The sequence below is a fragment of the Bos taurus genome, chromosome 13, assembly GCF_002263795.3.
Source record: "Bos taurus isolate L1 Dominette 01449 registration number 42190680 breed Hereford chromosome 13, ARS-UCD2.0, whole genome shotgun sequence".
In the NCBI taxonomy this organism is placed as follows: domain Eukaryota; kingdom Metazoa; phylum Chordata; class Mammalia; order Artiodactyla; family Bovidae; genus Bos; species Bos taurus.
The window spans coordinates 59,925,562-59,941,107 of NC_037340.1; the positions used below are offsets into that span (position 1 = coordinate 59,925,562).

The 15,546-nt window shown below is 44.8% G+C and overlaps 1 protein-coding gene across 1 annotated transcript; it reads right to left on the reverse strand.

Annotated features, from left to right (window-relative positions):
- Positions 1–5,327: 5,327 nt before the first annotated feature.
- C13H20orf202 (chromosome 13 C20orf202 homolog) lies at positions 5,328–13,452 on the reverse strand. Its single transcript, XM_015474258.3, has 2 exons — positions 12,936–13,452; positions 5,328–10,950 (listed from the first exon to the last, which is right to left on the reverse strand). The coding sequence occupies exons 1-2, from the start codon at positions 12,999–13,001 to the stop codon at positions 10,717–10,719; spliced, it is 300 nt and encodes a 99-aa protein (XP_015329744.1). The 5' UTR covers positions 13,002–13,452; the 3' UTR covers positions 5,328–10,716.
- Between the last annotated feature and the right edge of the window lie 2,094 nt (positions 13,453–15,546).

The following is a 15,546-nucleotide window of genomic DNA, read 5'->3' on the forward strand; positions in this document are numbered from 1 at the left end:
CTATTTACCTAGCATTTACATTGTGTTAGATGTTATAAGTAATCTAGAGATTATTTAAAATATGGGGGTGTGTGAGTAGGTTATATGCAAATACTATATCCTTTTACATAAAGGACCTGAGCATCTGTGGATTTTGGTATCTGCAGGGGAATAATTGTCCTGCAGATTGTTGTTCTTTAGTCACTAAGTGAAAGTGAAAGTGAAGTGAAGTCGCTCAGTCGTGTCCAACTCTTTGCGACCCCATGGACTGTAGCCTACCAGGCTCCTCTGTCCATGGGATTTTCCAGGCAGTAGTACTGGAGTGGATTGCCATTTCCTTCCCCAAGTCTCTAACTCGTGTCCAACTCTTTTGCGACCCCATGGACTGTACCTACTGGGCTCCTCTGTCCATGGGATTTCCCAGTGGGTTGCTATTTCCCCACAGATACCAAAGAGTAACTGTAATTCATTAAGAGGAATAGATACATTTCAAATCAAAGTAATGAATAGACTTGATTGTGATAATCTAATTAATTAAAAGAAGAGGATTATAGGACTTCCCTAGTGGTACAGTGGATAGCAATCTGCCTCTGCCAATGCAGGGGAAACGGGCTCAATCCCTGTCTGGGAAGATCCCACATGCCGAGAAAGCAACTAGGCCCATGCACCACAATGACTGAGCCCACATACTGCAACTATTGAAGCTCACATGCCTAAAACCTGTGCTCCACAATAAGAGAAACCACTGCAATGAGAAGCCTGAGCACAGCAACAAACAGTAGCCCCTGCTTGCCACAACTAGAGAAAGCCTGAGCACAGCAACAAAGACCCAGCGCAACCAATTACAAAAAAAGTGAATTCTATAAATACATTGGGGGGAAAGATTCAAATTTCTCATGAAATTTGACATGAAATACTGACATGGATGAAGATAATGTGGAATTCATACTATGCTACCACATGGGGATGCTGACAATAAAACTAGTTAATGGACTGTCAACTCAAAAAGTATTTAAGCTTAGTCACTATATAAAAGGACTTATGTCTGTGTTTCCATTGCTGCCTTACAAATGGCAATACTATCTTTCTAGATTCCATACACATGCATTAGTATGCGGTATTTGACTCTCTTTCAGACTTACTTCACTCTCTGCAGTAGGTTCTAGGTTCATCTACCTCATTTGGACTGACTCAAATGCATTCATTTTTATATCTGCAGGGCAGCAGTGGAGACACAGACATAGAGAACAGATTTATGGACATAGTGTGGGAAGGAGAGGGTGAGACAAATTGCAAGAATAGCATGAAAACATATACATGCCATGTGTAAAATAGCCATTGGGAATTTGCCGTGTGACACATGGAGCTTAACCCATGTTCCTGACAACCTAGAGAGGTGGAATGGGGTGGGAGATGGGAGGGAGGTTCAAGAGGGAGGGGACATACGTATGCACATGTGCATGCTAAGCTGCTTCAGTCATGTCCAGCTCTTTGCAACCCTTATGGACTGTAGCCTGCCAGGCTTCTCCCTCCATGGGATTCTCTAGGCAAGAACACTGGAGTGGGTTGCCATACACTCTTCCAGGGGATCTTCCTGACCCAGGGATCGACCTGCATCTCTTGTCTCCTGCATTGGCAGGCAGGCTCTTTACCACTAGTGCCACCTGGGGAAGCCCCGATATATGTATACCTGTGGCTGATTCATGTTGATGTATGGCAGAAACCAGCACAATATTGTAAAGCAATTATCCTCCAATAAAAAAAATTTTAAAGAGTTATAGCTCATGTATTAATGTTAAAGAAATTTAGAATTTTTTCAAATTTGACAATAATCCTAAGAACTTACATAGCATTAAACTTTACAACTTAGAGAAACTTGTTTAAACTACCCACCAAAAAAGTCAATCTTATAAAGACTGAATTATTGTCTTTATTTATAGAAATAAATCATTATCTTATGGCTATATGGTCAAAGAATATATAGAAAAAAGTTACAGAGCTATATCATGGCAGCTAATTCATAAAAATATTATGCTGTATTTCCAGAGTTTATGATTTTACCATTTGTGTGAGTTTTTAAAATTTCATAATTTGCTGTTATTTCTTCCATAGTTATAAAAGAAAAATTCCCCTCTTTAATGTACTGCTGCACTTATGACTTTTTATTCTTTTTCTTTACTCAAAGAATATCCTAAATTTTATAAGCTTCAGGGCACGTAAAACCTATCTCTGTTCCTACCCAGATCTGTGTTCTTGCTCCCTGTGTGGTAGCCATATATTAAATCCTTTCTATGCCCATTTCTTGGGAAAGTGCCTGGCACACCAGAAAACTACTTGTAGATAAATGAATGAAATTGGAATGCAAGAATGTCGACTACAGGAAAGCATGAATTTTATCCATTTAGTTTTTTTTTTTTTATATTCTGACATCCAGAACAGCATCTGACACATAGCAGATGCACCATAAGTATTTTTCTACTTTTTAAAAAAATATTTATTTATTAAAAAATATTTCTTTTTTATTTGGCTGTGCTGGGTCACAGCTGTGACACTTGGGATCTTCAGTTGTGGCATGTGGGATCTAGATCCCTGACCAGGGATTGAACCCAGGCCCCCTGCACTGGGAGTGCTAAGTCTTAGCCACTGGACCACCAGGGAAATCCCTTCAATTTACTTATTTTTAATTGAAGGATAATTGCTTTACAGTATTGTGTTGGTTTCTACCAAACAAAGTATTCTTCTAAATTAGTCCAGACCTGTTACCCTTTTTATTGCAGATAATGCTTCTTTTCATTATCTCTGGTTATTCCATTTACAAAGCACTTCCACAAGGTCTCCCACAGCTCTGACAGGTGTCATTTTCATTTCAGAGTTAAGGTTCAGAGGAGGAGAAGTAACTTGCTACAGGTCATTCAGTCAGTGGCAGAGCCGAACCTAGATCTCAGGGCCAGAAAGTGTCAGTGTCCCCCCCCCAGTATAACCCGTTCCTCAGTAAGAAAGCAGACAGTGAAGGCAGTCCCACAATGCAGAGCAGGCTGGTTAACCGAAGAGTTACTCCACATGGACACCAGGTGGCGCCCATCCACCGAGTAAGTCTCTTAGTCCTTGATAAGGAACACAAAAACGTTGATCAGAAAGAAACCAGAGTTTGAACCACCAGTTTCATTTGCTTTCAACTGCCCCGCTTTTCCTTCATTGACCACCCGCTCTTTGGGTCTCAGTTTCCTTTCTGTCAAATGGGAATATCAACAGGTATTTCCTAGCCAGGTGATATGCTATGGTGTCCACGCATAGCCCATGTTCAATAAGCATCTGTCCTCATTCTTCTGACAGGGCCCATGGTAACCCCTGGCTGTACAAAATTCTCTTTAGCCCTGCACATTGACAGAGAATGATTTCCAGTAGGAATGAGCAGGAAATTCCTTTTTGTTGATCCTTTACTGTGCTAGATGGAAAAGTGGCCCCTACATCCTAATCCCTGGAGCCCATGAATGTTACTTTACATATTATATCTCCATTTTAGGAATGTAGGGCTTGGGTTTCAGTGGAACTAAGTGGCTCCAAATAACACATTGAGTAAATCTCAGATCTACCTTCTGCCTGAGCAGAGCTCTGAGGGTGTCTTTGCAAATGTGATTAATTTAAGGATCTTGAGATGAGGGATTATCCTGGATTATCAGGTGAGTGTTAAATGTAATCACATATATCCTCAGTAAGGGGAAGGCAGAGGGAGATTGTTCACACACAGAGCAGAAGGCAGAGGTGTAGCTTCAAGCCCAAGAACGCCTGCAGCCACCAGAAGCCAGACAAGGTCGGGAACAGATTATCCCCCAGAGTTTCCACAGGGAGTGCAGCCTGGCACACATCTTGGTTTTGGTCCAGTGAAACAGGAGCAGGACTGTGACCAGGGGGCAGAGGAAGGGCAGAATTCCCATCTTATGAACTGGATTCACGATTTGCTGGGAGAAAGAAAGGGGCTGCACTCCTGGGGACATCCTGACTCTGGGTCTGCTCACCAACCATGGTGATTCCAGGGGGTGTCGTCTAAAGATGTCTTTGAGTTCCTTTCACATACACACATACCCACACATACACACACGTAGACTGTCTCCCCAGACTCTGCCAGAAGGAGCGGCAGGGGAGAGGGGGACACAGGAACCCAACATCTCTGCATCCTCTTTCCCACGGAACCCCTCCCTCCACTTCGTCTGATAGGAAGAGCACCGTTGTGCTGTGGGTCAGAGCTCTGCTTAGGCAAAAGGTAGATCTGAGATTTACTCAATGTGTTATTTGGGGCCACTTAGTTCCACTGAAACCCAAGCCCTACGTTCCTAAAATGGAGATATAATATGACCCTTGCAGAGCTGCTGAGTGGGTTCAGTGCAGCATTTTTACACTGTTTCGTATGGTGCTGGTAGTCAGGGTAGATGACTGATAATGAAAATGAAGAGTTTACATGGCACATACACAGCCCTTGTTAGAAGACAGGCATGGCTGTAAACATTTTACATGTGTTAGCTCACTTTCACGACAACCTCAGAAGGTAGGTATATTATCATTCCCATTCTATACATGATGAAACTGAAGCACAGAGAATTTAATGACTTGCCCAAGGGCACATCATTAGTAAATGGAAAGCTGGGATTTGAGCACGGGCAGTGAGACTCCAGGCTATACTGAGCTACTACACTGTCTTGAGCTAAAAAATGGTAGCTGTTATTATTCATTATAATAGCTAAGATTGATGTGCCAGGACGATGCTGATTCACTGCATTTGCTCAATAGGTATATGAGGTAATTAACTGTTGTGTCTGCACTTTACAGAGGAGCAAATGGAGGCAAGAAAAGTTATGTTATTTGCTTAAGGGCATAGAATTAATATATAGCAGACCTGGGATTCAAATCCAGGCATGCTGGTGTCGTGGCCCTTACTCAATTACTGCATTATACTTCCTGTGTATTGACAATGGTGATGAAGGAAAAGAGATAGAAGAAGAAGAGGCAGAGGAGAGAACAAATCTACCTTATACTAACCTGCTATGATGCACTTAGATGTCAAAGGTTGAGCTGATTCAATAGATTCCCTTTCTATGGACATCAATGTAGAGAAATAGCAGGACCATGAAATCTTTAGCAATGGAAGTGGATAAACAAAAAAATGCAGAAAGAAGACCAGAAAGTAAAGCCCAAACATAGTTAAAGGAAGCCAAAGCCAGGAAGTAGGACAGATGGCAGAACAGCCCCCGGCCCTTGGTTCTCAGCCTTCCCTTGAGGGTTTGGGGCTGGTGGACACTCAGTTCCCCAACTCCAACTCGGAGGCTCCTTTCAGCAGGTCTAGGTGGGCCTGGGTGTCCCCGTTCCTAGAGTGCACCCTAGGAGCTTCTGGGGGATGGTGGAGACTGATGAGGACCCACTCTGATGTGGTGAGGAAGCCAGTTGTTGAGAGAGAATAGAGAGTGTGTTTGTCACAGTGGTGCTTGCCAGACTGTCATCCACACCTCACATTTCCCAGCCAACTCCCTCTCCTGGCTGGGACACACCATGTGACTAATTCTAGCCAATGGGCTATGGGCAAAAGGGACACATGTCACCGCCTGGTTAAAATGTGGAAGAGACAGTGTGTGACTCTCCAAATGTATCTTCCCTGCTGTAGCATCAGATGACATCGCAGATGATGGCTGGGTCCCCGAGCATGAGCACCTTCCCTGACACACACCCCATGCCCCCCACAGGAGTGTAGGACATGTAGTGTGAGCCAAGGAGGGACCATGGTTGGGTTGAGGTTTTGAGATCTCAAGGTTGGTTTGTCATAGCAGCAGAGCTGAACACACCTCTTAGGAACACATTGAATGAAACACAGTAAGGCTGGAGTGACGAGTGAACTCTTGTAGACCCAGACCTACCCTTCACTTCCTGGAGTTCCTTCTGTTGGATTTTGATGAGATTCTGCTTATCATTCTGCCTGAATTTATAATAAGCCCCACCTAGTCCTTGCAGCTGGTATACCACACTGGAAACCTATCCAGTCTTACACGGAGTGGTGGCTTTAAAACACGTATGCAAGTTTTTGATGCTCCTCCCATCAAGAGATGGTCTAATTCTCTTGCCCTTGCATGTGAGCTGGGCTTGGTGCCTGGCTTCTTCTGCAAAGGATACAATGGATGTGACACTGTATGACCTTCAAGGCTGGGTCATCAAAGCTATACAGCTTCCTCTTGACTCTTCAGATGCTCATTCTTGGCACCAGCCACTATGCTATGAGGTAACTCAGGTCACATAGAGTGTTCATGGGTAGGTGTTCCAGCTGACAGTCTCAACTAAGATCCCAGGTAACAGCCCACATCCACTGCCAGATATGTGAATAAGCCTTTGGGATGAATCAAGCTGGACACCATATGACTGTAGCCACTTGAAAGACCAAAAGCAAGAGCTCCCCACCTGAGCCCAGTCCATCCCCAGAACCATGGGAAGTGTGATTTAGTGCAACGACGAATGGTTGTTGCAATAATAAAATGATGATGTTTTAAGTTTGGGAGCATTTTGTTACACACCAGTATACAGCCAGAACACACTCCACAAGATTGTCACACCTGGCCCAGGTCTGGATGCTCGCAGCAAGTAAAGACGAGCCTCTGATCCTTTCTGGTTAAATCACAGTGTGAGCCCTGAACTGCCTGTCCTGACAATAAGTATCACATCTTGTACTGTTGTTCTGCTCCTAATTTTTTAGCTTCTGACCTCGTCAGTCCTTTTCCCGTCTGTGCCCCCTTATCTCCTCACTCTTGGATGCAAGGCTTTGGTGTATAGTCCTGTCTTTGCTGCCTCAGCAGAGAAAACCCTAGATTTTCCTTCATGATCACGATCCCCAGGCTCCCTCTGGTGTGCACTGGTTGGCTTGGACAAACATGATCTGTAACCCTGCCCTCCGGGAACCAGCACTGAGGCTGTCATTTCCACTCCAATCCCCTTGTCCCCCAGCATCTGGGCTCAGTCTGAGTTTTTTCTGACCTGGGATCAGAAATTAAACGTTGGTTCCAGAGGTGGGATCTCAAAAACAACAAATACCCCAGCAGAGGGGTGGGTTTATCTTCCCAGATTAGTAGAGACGGGATTGGCAGATGGTCATGGTTTGAGGGCCCAGCTGTGGGAAGTTGGGAGAGGCAAAAGGGGCTAGTGGTTGGCATTGGGCATGGGAAGCAAATGTCACTGTTACTTTGTATGGTCAGGCAGATATTTTGCCTGATGATGGTTGCTAACAAGCTTGTCTATTTGTAATAGTCATAGTTTCACAAATCAATATATTTGTGATTATACAGTAATAATAATGGTATCATTTATTAGCCTTTACAATGTCAAGTGCTGTGTAAGGTGGGTTATATGCATTCTACTATACAATATATATATTAATCCCATGAGCTAGATACTATTTTTATCCTTTCTTTTATAAATGAGATAACTGAGTCTCAAAGAGTAAGTAAATGGTGGAGATCAAAGATCAAAAAGTAAGTAAATGGTGGAGCTGGAAATAAACTCAGGTTAACAACTACATAAGTAGGAACATGCAAGTTAAGGTCACAGTGTAACACCATTTTGCACTCAGTATATTGGCAAAAATTAAGAAGATTGATAATACCAAGTGTTGGCGGAATATGGAGGAACAGGAGCTCTTGGATACAGCTTGTGGGAGTGTAAGCAAATGCCCCACTTTGGAAAATACATTTCTTGTAAACTTGAGTATTCACATACCTCCAATTCAACTCTTTGCTATACAGGTATCTGTCGCTTTTCTAAAGTTCACTTGATGCCATTTCACTTTTATGAGAGATATACATTTGTAACTGTTTTTGTGAATTGAAAGAAAGCCCAAGTTGATTTTCATTTTTACAAAACTGAGTGAAAAGTGAAACTGATGTTCAGTGTTTGATCTGGGGTGAGCTGTTACAGAGGCAGCAAACACCCTGGGGAGGGGCAGCAGGGGGCAGGGGGGACTGGGGCCACCAAGCTCCTTCCCCATGAATTTCCCCAGGAACTGCACTCAGCATCTCTCTGCACCAGGCCACCATAGCTTTGGTCTGGCTTTGACCTGTGTCTGTGCTTTATCTCAGTCTATCTCATTTTGTGCCTCTGTTACCAAGATCTGTCCTAAGGTAACTGTTTCTTCACTTTACACAGTTTCAGCTTGTGAGATGTTTCATGGGAACACTCTACTTTTGGATAGTGGAGGAAACCTGTATATCCTAGAGCCACTGTGCTTATGCACATGAACAGACGTGATTACAACAGCATCGGTAATGATAGCCCAAAGTTGAAAACTGTGTCAGTCAGAGACAGGCTGGAGACAGAAACCACCCTAGTTATTTTAACAGAGAGAATTTAATATAGAGAATTGCTAACCAAGTATAATGTTGTTAACTGGATGACCAAAAGGTTATAAAAAGATCTCTAAGATAGAATGAAAGTAGCACTTCAGGAAGCATCTACCACACCCAGGCCTGAGGGAACAAAGAGAAGAGGCTGAGATGATCAAAACTGAAAAACATAAAGCAGGAGACGTGCAGTACTCCACTTCAGGTATCTAAGAAAGAAGGTGTGCTCAGCTGGGGCTCGAGTCTTGGAAAGCAGAGTGGGGCCAGGAGGGCAGGAACTCAGACTTCTGGGGAGGAGATTCTGGCTGGAGCTCTTGGCTCTGCAGTTGGGGGAAGTGCCCCATGGAGCTGAACCTAGAGCCCTGAGAAGGGGTTGCTGACTGGTGCCACAGGAGGAATTGCTGCTGTGAGGTGAAGGAGCATTGCTGGATGATGCTCATGGGAGCAGGAAGGCCACCAGAGAAGCTAAAGAGAAGAAAGATGAAGAAGCAAGTCTTTTCTCCTTCCTCCAGCCCTTCGGTGTCCCTCTAGCTCACCCTGCTTATTGGCAAAGTCTAACCAGCTCCAGCCCCAGCATCACAGAGCAGGTAATTTTTAAATTTAAAGTATTTATTTTTAACTGTGGTGAAATATAACATAAGATACATATCATTTTAACCATTTTAAGGTGTATAGTGGCATCAAGTACGTTCACGCTGTTATACCACCATCACCGTCATCCATCCACAGAACCTCTGTCATTTGGTAACACTGAAGCACGGCAATCCTTAAATGACTCCCTGCTCCCCAACTCCTGACATCCAGAACTACCTTCTGTCTCCATGAATTTGACTACTCTAGGTACCTTGTGTGAGTAGAATCATACTGTATTTGTCCTTTTGTGATTGGCTTATTTCACTTAGCATTATGTCTTCAAGTTTCACCTATGTCTTCAAGTTATAGCAGTGCTAAAATTTCCTTCCTTTTTAAGGCTGACTAATGTTCCATTGTATGTATGTGCTGCATTTCGTTTATGCATTCAGCCATTGATAGAGTACAATTTTTCGTACTATCAAATACTGTATAGAAACAGCCCCAGGTTAGTCTGACTATGGACACTGTATATATAATACAACCCTCCCCCCACCCTTTGCCTCCTTATGCAATGGGTTTACTTTTTCAAAGCCATTAAAAACAATATCCTAACAACGTGCCAGAAGATTTTCAAAAACAAAAAAAGCCTGATGATAATTGGACCATCTTAACACCAGGACATTATTTTCACCTGTTCCATTTAAAAGTCTTTCTTATAGGCAAATATAATTTTTAAAAGTTATGACTCCATCCCATATAACTGAGGGTTCTGCCACATCATACATCTTGTTGCCTGCCAAACAGGGTTGGTGTTGCTAACCCTGAATGAGGGAAAAACAATTTTTTTTCCTGATTTCTCTTCTTTGTTTCTTTGACCATCTGGACCGTTTTGGTTGCAAATGAGGGGAACCCTACTCAAATCAGCTTAAGCAAAAACAAACTGGTGCCTGAGTTCATAGGTGATAGTGGTGGAATTTTCTGTTTTTTTGCTCTGGATAGACAACAGGAGTAACTCACCGAACTAGAGTCTGAAACCAGGGACTAAAGAGAGCCAGCACCCTTCTGGCCTGCCCGTCTCTTGAATGACCCTCTCTCTGCTTCTCTTTGAACAGCTTCTTTGTTTCCTACTCCAGGCAGGTCTCTGTCACCTCACAGTAATCCTGGCCACTGGCAGACCCAGCTTTGCAACTTCAGAAGAACAAGTATCAAGAGGGTAATGCCAGAGAAGGTTTGTGATTGGCTCTGTGAAGTCACATGGGCCACCCACTGGGCCAATCATGTTGTTAGGATGATGATGAACTGTAATTGCCCAAGCCTGGTCACATGCTGATCCCTATGGCCAGGGTGGTTGTAGGGCCTGTTGCTTTCAGATAAAGGGAAATAAAAGGCCTGAAAACAATCATCAAGTCACTACATGGGGTTCTGTTTTTCACCATGGCAACACTGGATAAACACCCTGGCACACTGAGCTCTTTCTTTGTTTTAATAATCACCTTGTGAGAAATTCCCAAGAATAGGATTACAACCATGGTGCTGGCCAGAAGCCATATAACATGTTTCTGTTTCCCAAATGTATTCACATCTCTTAGCTTATTTGTGAAATACTGCTAAGTGACAGGAGAGGAGAGTGACACAGAGAAGCTGAGTGACAGTTCCAGGGACATAGAGTGAATGAGGGCAGGGGTAAATCCAGAGCCTGGACTTCCTGACTCCCATTCCAGTGCTCTCTTTCAACAGCATCACAGTCAAAGTTTAGACTGGTTGGGGGAGGGTTAAAGTCAAGGTCATCTCCGGCCTGTTAAGGGAGGGAACTTCGTCTGCTGTCTACCCCTTGAAGGAGATGGGCCAGGCGCCTGGAGGGAAAGGGTTGGCGGCCCCTGCCTTCAGAGCCTGCTCGAGCTCTGATGGGGGAGGTCCCGCCACTCGACCTGGCGTCCTCCCACTGGACACTCTCTGTGCGGAGCTCCTCCAGGACGCTGTGCAGGTGCCTCAGTGTAAGCAGGAGTCTCTGGTCTTGGTCCTGCATCTCAGTCTAGGAGAGAGAAGAAGCATGTGAGGCAGCGGCCAGAGCACTGGACATTTCCCAGAAAGATGTCTCCTTCACTGTCTAATCGGAGACAAGCCCACAGCCTCACAGAAGCCATGTTTTCACTGAAGGCTCCTTTTCTTCATCTGCAAAGTGGAAAGCAAATTACTTGCCTTCCAAGGATCTCTCCCTTGTTTTAGATCCCAGCAGGACTTTGGGGGCTTTATGATTCCAGAACTGGAGGAAGAGCACCAGACTTTTATCCATGGTAGTTGTTGGTGCTACTGATTTGTTCTCTTAGCTGCGTAGAGTGACGGACATGCTTCCCTGATAGTCAGTTGGGGCTCCTTGGCTGGGCTCCAGAGGGGAGTCCTTGTGGAGTCATGTAAATTCCCAGTGATAGAGGTTAAAGCAGGCTTGACTGGGAACCTTACCAGTCGGGGACCAGTAAGTGGAGACTCAAAACTCACCTCTTGGCATCATGTGGAGGTGGGGGTGCATTTGGATCTGGGAGGCCCCTCTACCTACAGATCATTCCCCCTTCCCCCACCTGTTCTTCTTCCTCATGGGTAGGAGAGAAGTACTTTATCAAATGAAAATCAGCTCTTTGAGTTCAGATACTAAGCAGTCTTAACGTGGGGACACAGTGTTTAGGGGAGCACAAGGAGGGAGCAGCACACAGCCTATAATTAGCTGTGGCTCCGCCACTGGAGTCCCCTGGACCCATGAGGATCCCTACTGGGCCAGCCCCTCCCACCAAGCTGGGACAGGCCTGGGTCCCAGCTGGTCTGTTGCCTGGCAACCCAGGCAGGTCATTTTTGGACAATCCTTTCTGTCCCTGCATCCCACCCTCCCCTGAGCCAGAAGTAGAAGCTCATGTTTTTTGTTTTTTTTTTTTTAGTTTTTTAAGTTGTTGAATTGATCAGTCTATTTTTAACCGCCCTCTTCTTCCTCTTCAGGATGATAAGTTCTCCCAGGGTTGAAACTGGCATATTGAGATACAAACCTTGGGCTCCCTTTGGGGTTCCCCCAAACCACCTCCTTCTCTCTCTTGGCTAGTGTCCCCACATACTATGGGGGCATCCTTTTATTTTTGGACTTGGAAGAAACATCACAAGGAGAGATGTAAGACCTGGCTTCCTGAGCAGTTACTGAGGAACCAGGTAACACCGTTCATAAGCTCAGGAGAATTAGTGCCCCATGGCGTGGACATCTACAGACAGGAAATGGGAGACAGGAGTGAGTGGGGTGGATAAACTTCTCTCGGGCAGAGTGCAGCTCCTCCTCCAGGCAGAGAGTCCCACAGTGAGGAGAACCAGCTGCCAAGAGGGCTGCTGGCCTCTTTAGGGCTTATTTGTAAGTGGCATCCAGTTGGGTAACACAAGGCATCTGCTGGAATAGTACTGGCCTTTGCCCCCGCACCTCTTCCCCTCACTCTCACCCCTCTGGGCTTGCACCTCCAAATAAGCAGGAATACCCCAGAGTTTGTGCAAGTGTCTGCTTTCTAGAAGGCCCCGGCTAAGACAGCTCTGGTACACCATTTCCAGCTGGGCCAGGACTGTAAGAGCCAGGGTAGATGTGCCAAGCAAGCACAAAGTGAATTATACCATCCCCTCACCAAGTTCTCACAATAACCCTTGTGATGTTAGTACTATTGTCATCCCCCTTTTACAATAAGGAGACTGAAGTTCAAAGCCATTTGCTAGAGGCCACAAGCCACAGAGCTGGGCACATACCAGACTCAGTGTAATTCTAAAACCAGTCTGGCAAGCACTGCACCCAGAGCCTCCTATGTAGGCCACGACCTACTTATCCCAGCACCTGGGGTGGCAACTGTGCACAGTGTGGCTGATCCCAGATGGGAGCCTGTGGGGCCTACACCCCAGCCTGCAGCTCTGCCCCAGCCTAGGGGGCCCCTAGGAGGTAGGAACCAGGGGACCTTGGAAGATGTGGGGTGAAGGTGTAAGGTAAAAAGAAATACAAAGCCTTACCAGCTCCTTTCTCAGCCACTCCAGGGTCTGCCCGAGACTCGAGGTTGGCTCTTCTTTTGTTTTCATCTCAGCTCCTCGGGGGAAACCTTGATGCCGAACTGCTCTGCTTATGGACCTGAGAGACCTTAGACTTGGACAGTCCGGCTCCCTTCTTTGGGCCAGGATCGGGGCCTGGCTAAGTCACTGAGGATGGAGTTAATGAGAGCAGGAAGTGGCTCATGTTGAAAAATGTAGGTTTTTTTTTTTTTTTTTTAAAGGGCTTCAGTACTTTGAACAGAGCAAGGAGGGAGGAAGGAGGAGAGAGATCATTGAGCTACGGGTGTCTCAGTGCCTGTGGGCTCCAGAATCCAAATCTGACGCCCACAGGATCACAGAAGCTTTAAATGACAAAATTAATAATTATTGTGGAAATAGGTGTCCATACTTTTTGGCCACATTGTTTTCTGAGGGCTTGTTCTAAATTATACATATATGTGTATATATACACACACATACATACATATATAGATGAATAAAATCTCATTTGGGGGGGGATACCACATCTGTATCCCCAGTCACCTTCCTCCCTCCCTTACCCATCTATTGAGTCCATAGATAAGGGAAATGCTCATTTTCCAGAAGAAAAAAGTCCCCTTTCTTCTGGATGCCCACACATCCCATTTCTAGCAAATGAGATAAAAACAGAAATTTGCTGTTAGACGTCCAGGAAAATGTTACCTACCTGATAAGGAAAAATGTCAGTGGTGCTCCTCCTTTACTCTTACTTTCTTCTACTTCCTTCTGCCTTGAATGTGGATGCGATGCCTGGAGCTACAGTAACCGTATTGCAACCCTTAGATAAAGGCTCAAAAAACTGTAGAGGCACTGAAATCACTCAGTCACAGAATCACCAGTAGCATCGGCCTGTTTTATGAGACAAGAACTCCAATTTTTAATTGGGCAAACACAGTCCTAATGGACACCCGTGAAGTGGGTGTTCTTTAATTTTCCTTTTCAACATATACTTATGAGTGCCTTCTGCTGCTGCTGCAGCTTGGTTGCTTCAGTGGTGTCTGACTGTGCAACCCCATGAGCTGCAGCCTGCCAGACTCCTCTGTCCATGGGATTCTCTAGGCAAGAGTACTAGAGTGGGTTGCATTCCCTTCTCCAGGGGATCTTCCTCACTCAGGGATTGAACCCAGGTCTCCTGCATTGCAGGCAGGTTCTTTACTGCTGAGCCACCAGGGAAGCCCTATTGAATGCCTACTGTGTGCCAAATTCTGCTGTAGGCAGATAGAGGAACAGAGCCCAAAATCAGAGAGAAAAAGGCTGTTCTTTCCTGGAGCTGACATGCTAATCGATGGAAACAACCAAGATCAAGTTAATATTATGATGCCAATGAATAGGATCTATTCTCACACAGGCTTTAATTTTATTCTATCCACTTGAACTAGGAACTCCAAACTAAGAATTAACATAGTGATCACAGATAAGAAGCTGAGGTGACCAGAAAAACAAACTCAACCCATTTGGGAGGGACTTTCCCTCAACCTGGGCTACACAAGCTGTTCATAGATAAAGCCCCACTGAAAATGAACGCATAGCCCCAGATTACAAACACACAAGGAAATCATCCACCATAAGTGAGAGTCAGCAGACACCTTCAATAGCAGTATTAGACCTCACTTCCCCAAGAACTTCAGATGAAATAACAAAACAGTATTTTGAAAAGAATTAAAACCATACAAAAGAATTAAAAAACCTAAGAAAAAAGACACTATTTAAGAAGGGGTATTTTTTAAAAAACCTAAATAGGATTAATAGAAGTAAAAATTATAAGTTAAAGAAAAATCGTGTTTATTTAAGTGTAGTTCCAAAAGATAGGGTGGGGGTACAGGACATAGGGAAGCAGACTGAGACTCAGTAGGAGGAAAGGGTTGCTAAGAATTCTTCCAAGAAGTGGGCACTCGGTCAGTGGCACGTGAAAGCATAGCCCAGACAATCAAGGCAGCTGGAAAGGGGCTCCCCTGGCTCTGAGATGAGACCTGAAGCATCCTTCCAAGGGTGACACTGACTGGGCAGGGAAGGGGGCCAGGCCACTGTACAGAAAACCAGGACACCTGGGTTCTAAAGCCCGGTTCTATCAAATTTTCTATGTGAGCTTGAGCTTCATAGTTTCCATTTTAAGCATAAGGAGGCTTAAAATAGTTACAAAAATGAGTTGTAAGAAACATCACATTTCTCATACCCTGCAGTTTACAGCTTGAGATGCATTCTGACTGCCACACACAGAGAAAATTTTATGGGTAATTTTTCCTAGTTGAGCTGTTATTCTTTAGAACCCAAGAGGATACAAGAAACCCTTGTTTGCCACATTCACAGCCCTTCTGAACACAGAGGCCGGAAATGATTGCTTCCAGGCAGGTCACCAGGCTTTTTGGCACTGGACCCTGTAAGTATGGGGCAGCTGCCTGGATTAGAAATGGGTGTCCCAAACCAAGGTATTTACCTGCAGACTGGACAGGAGGGAGACCCTTGGCTCATGGGTGATGGTGTAAAAGCAGTCATGTTCTGGGTGGTGACCACATGATCCAATCAGGCCTTCTCTCAGAGAATTTGAATTTGATACAGT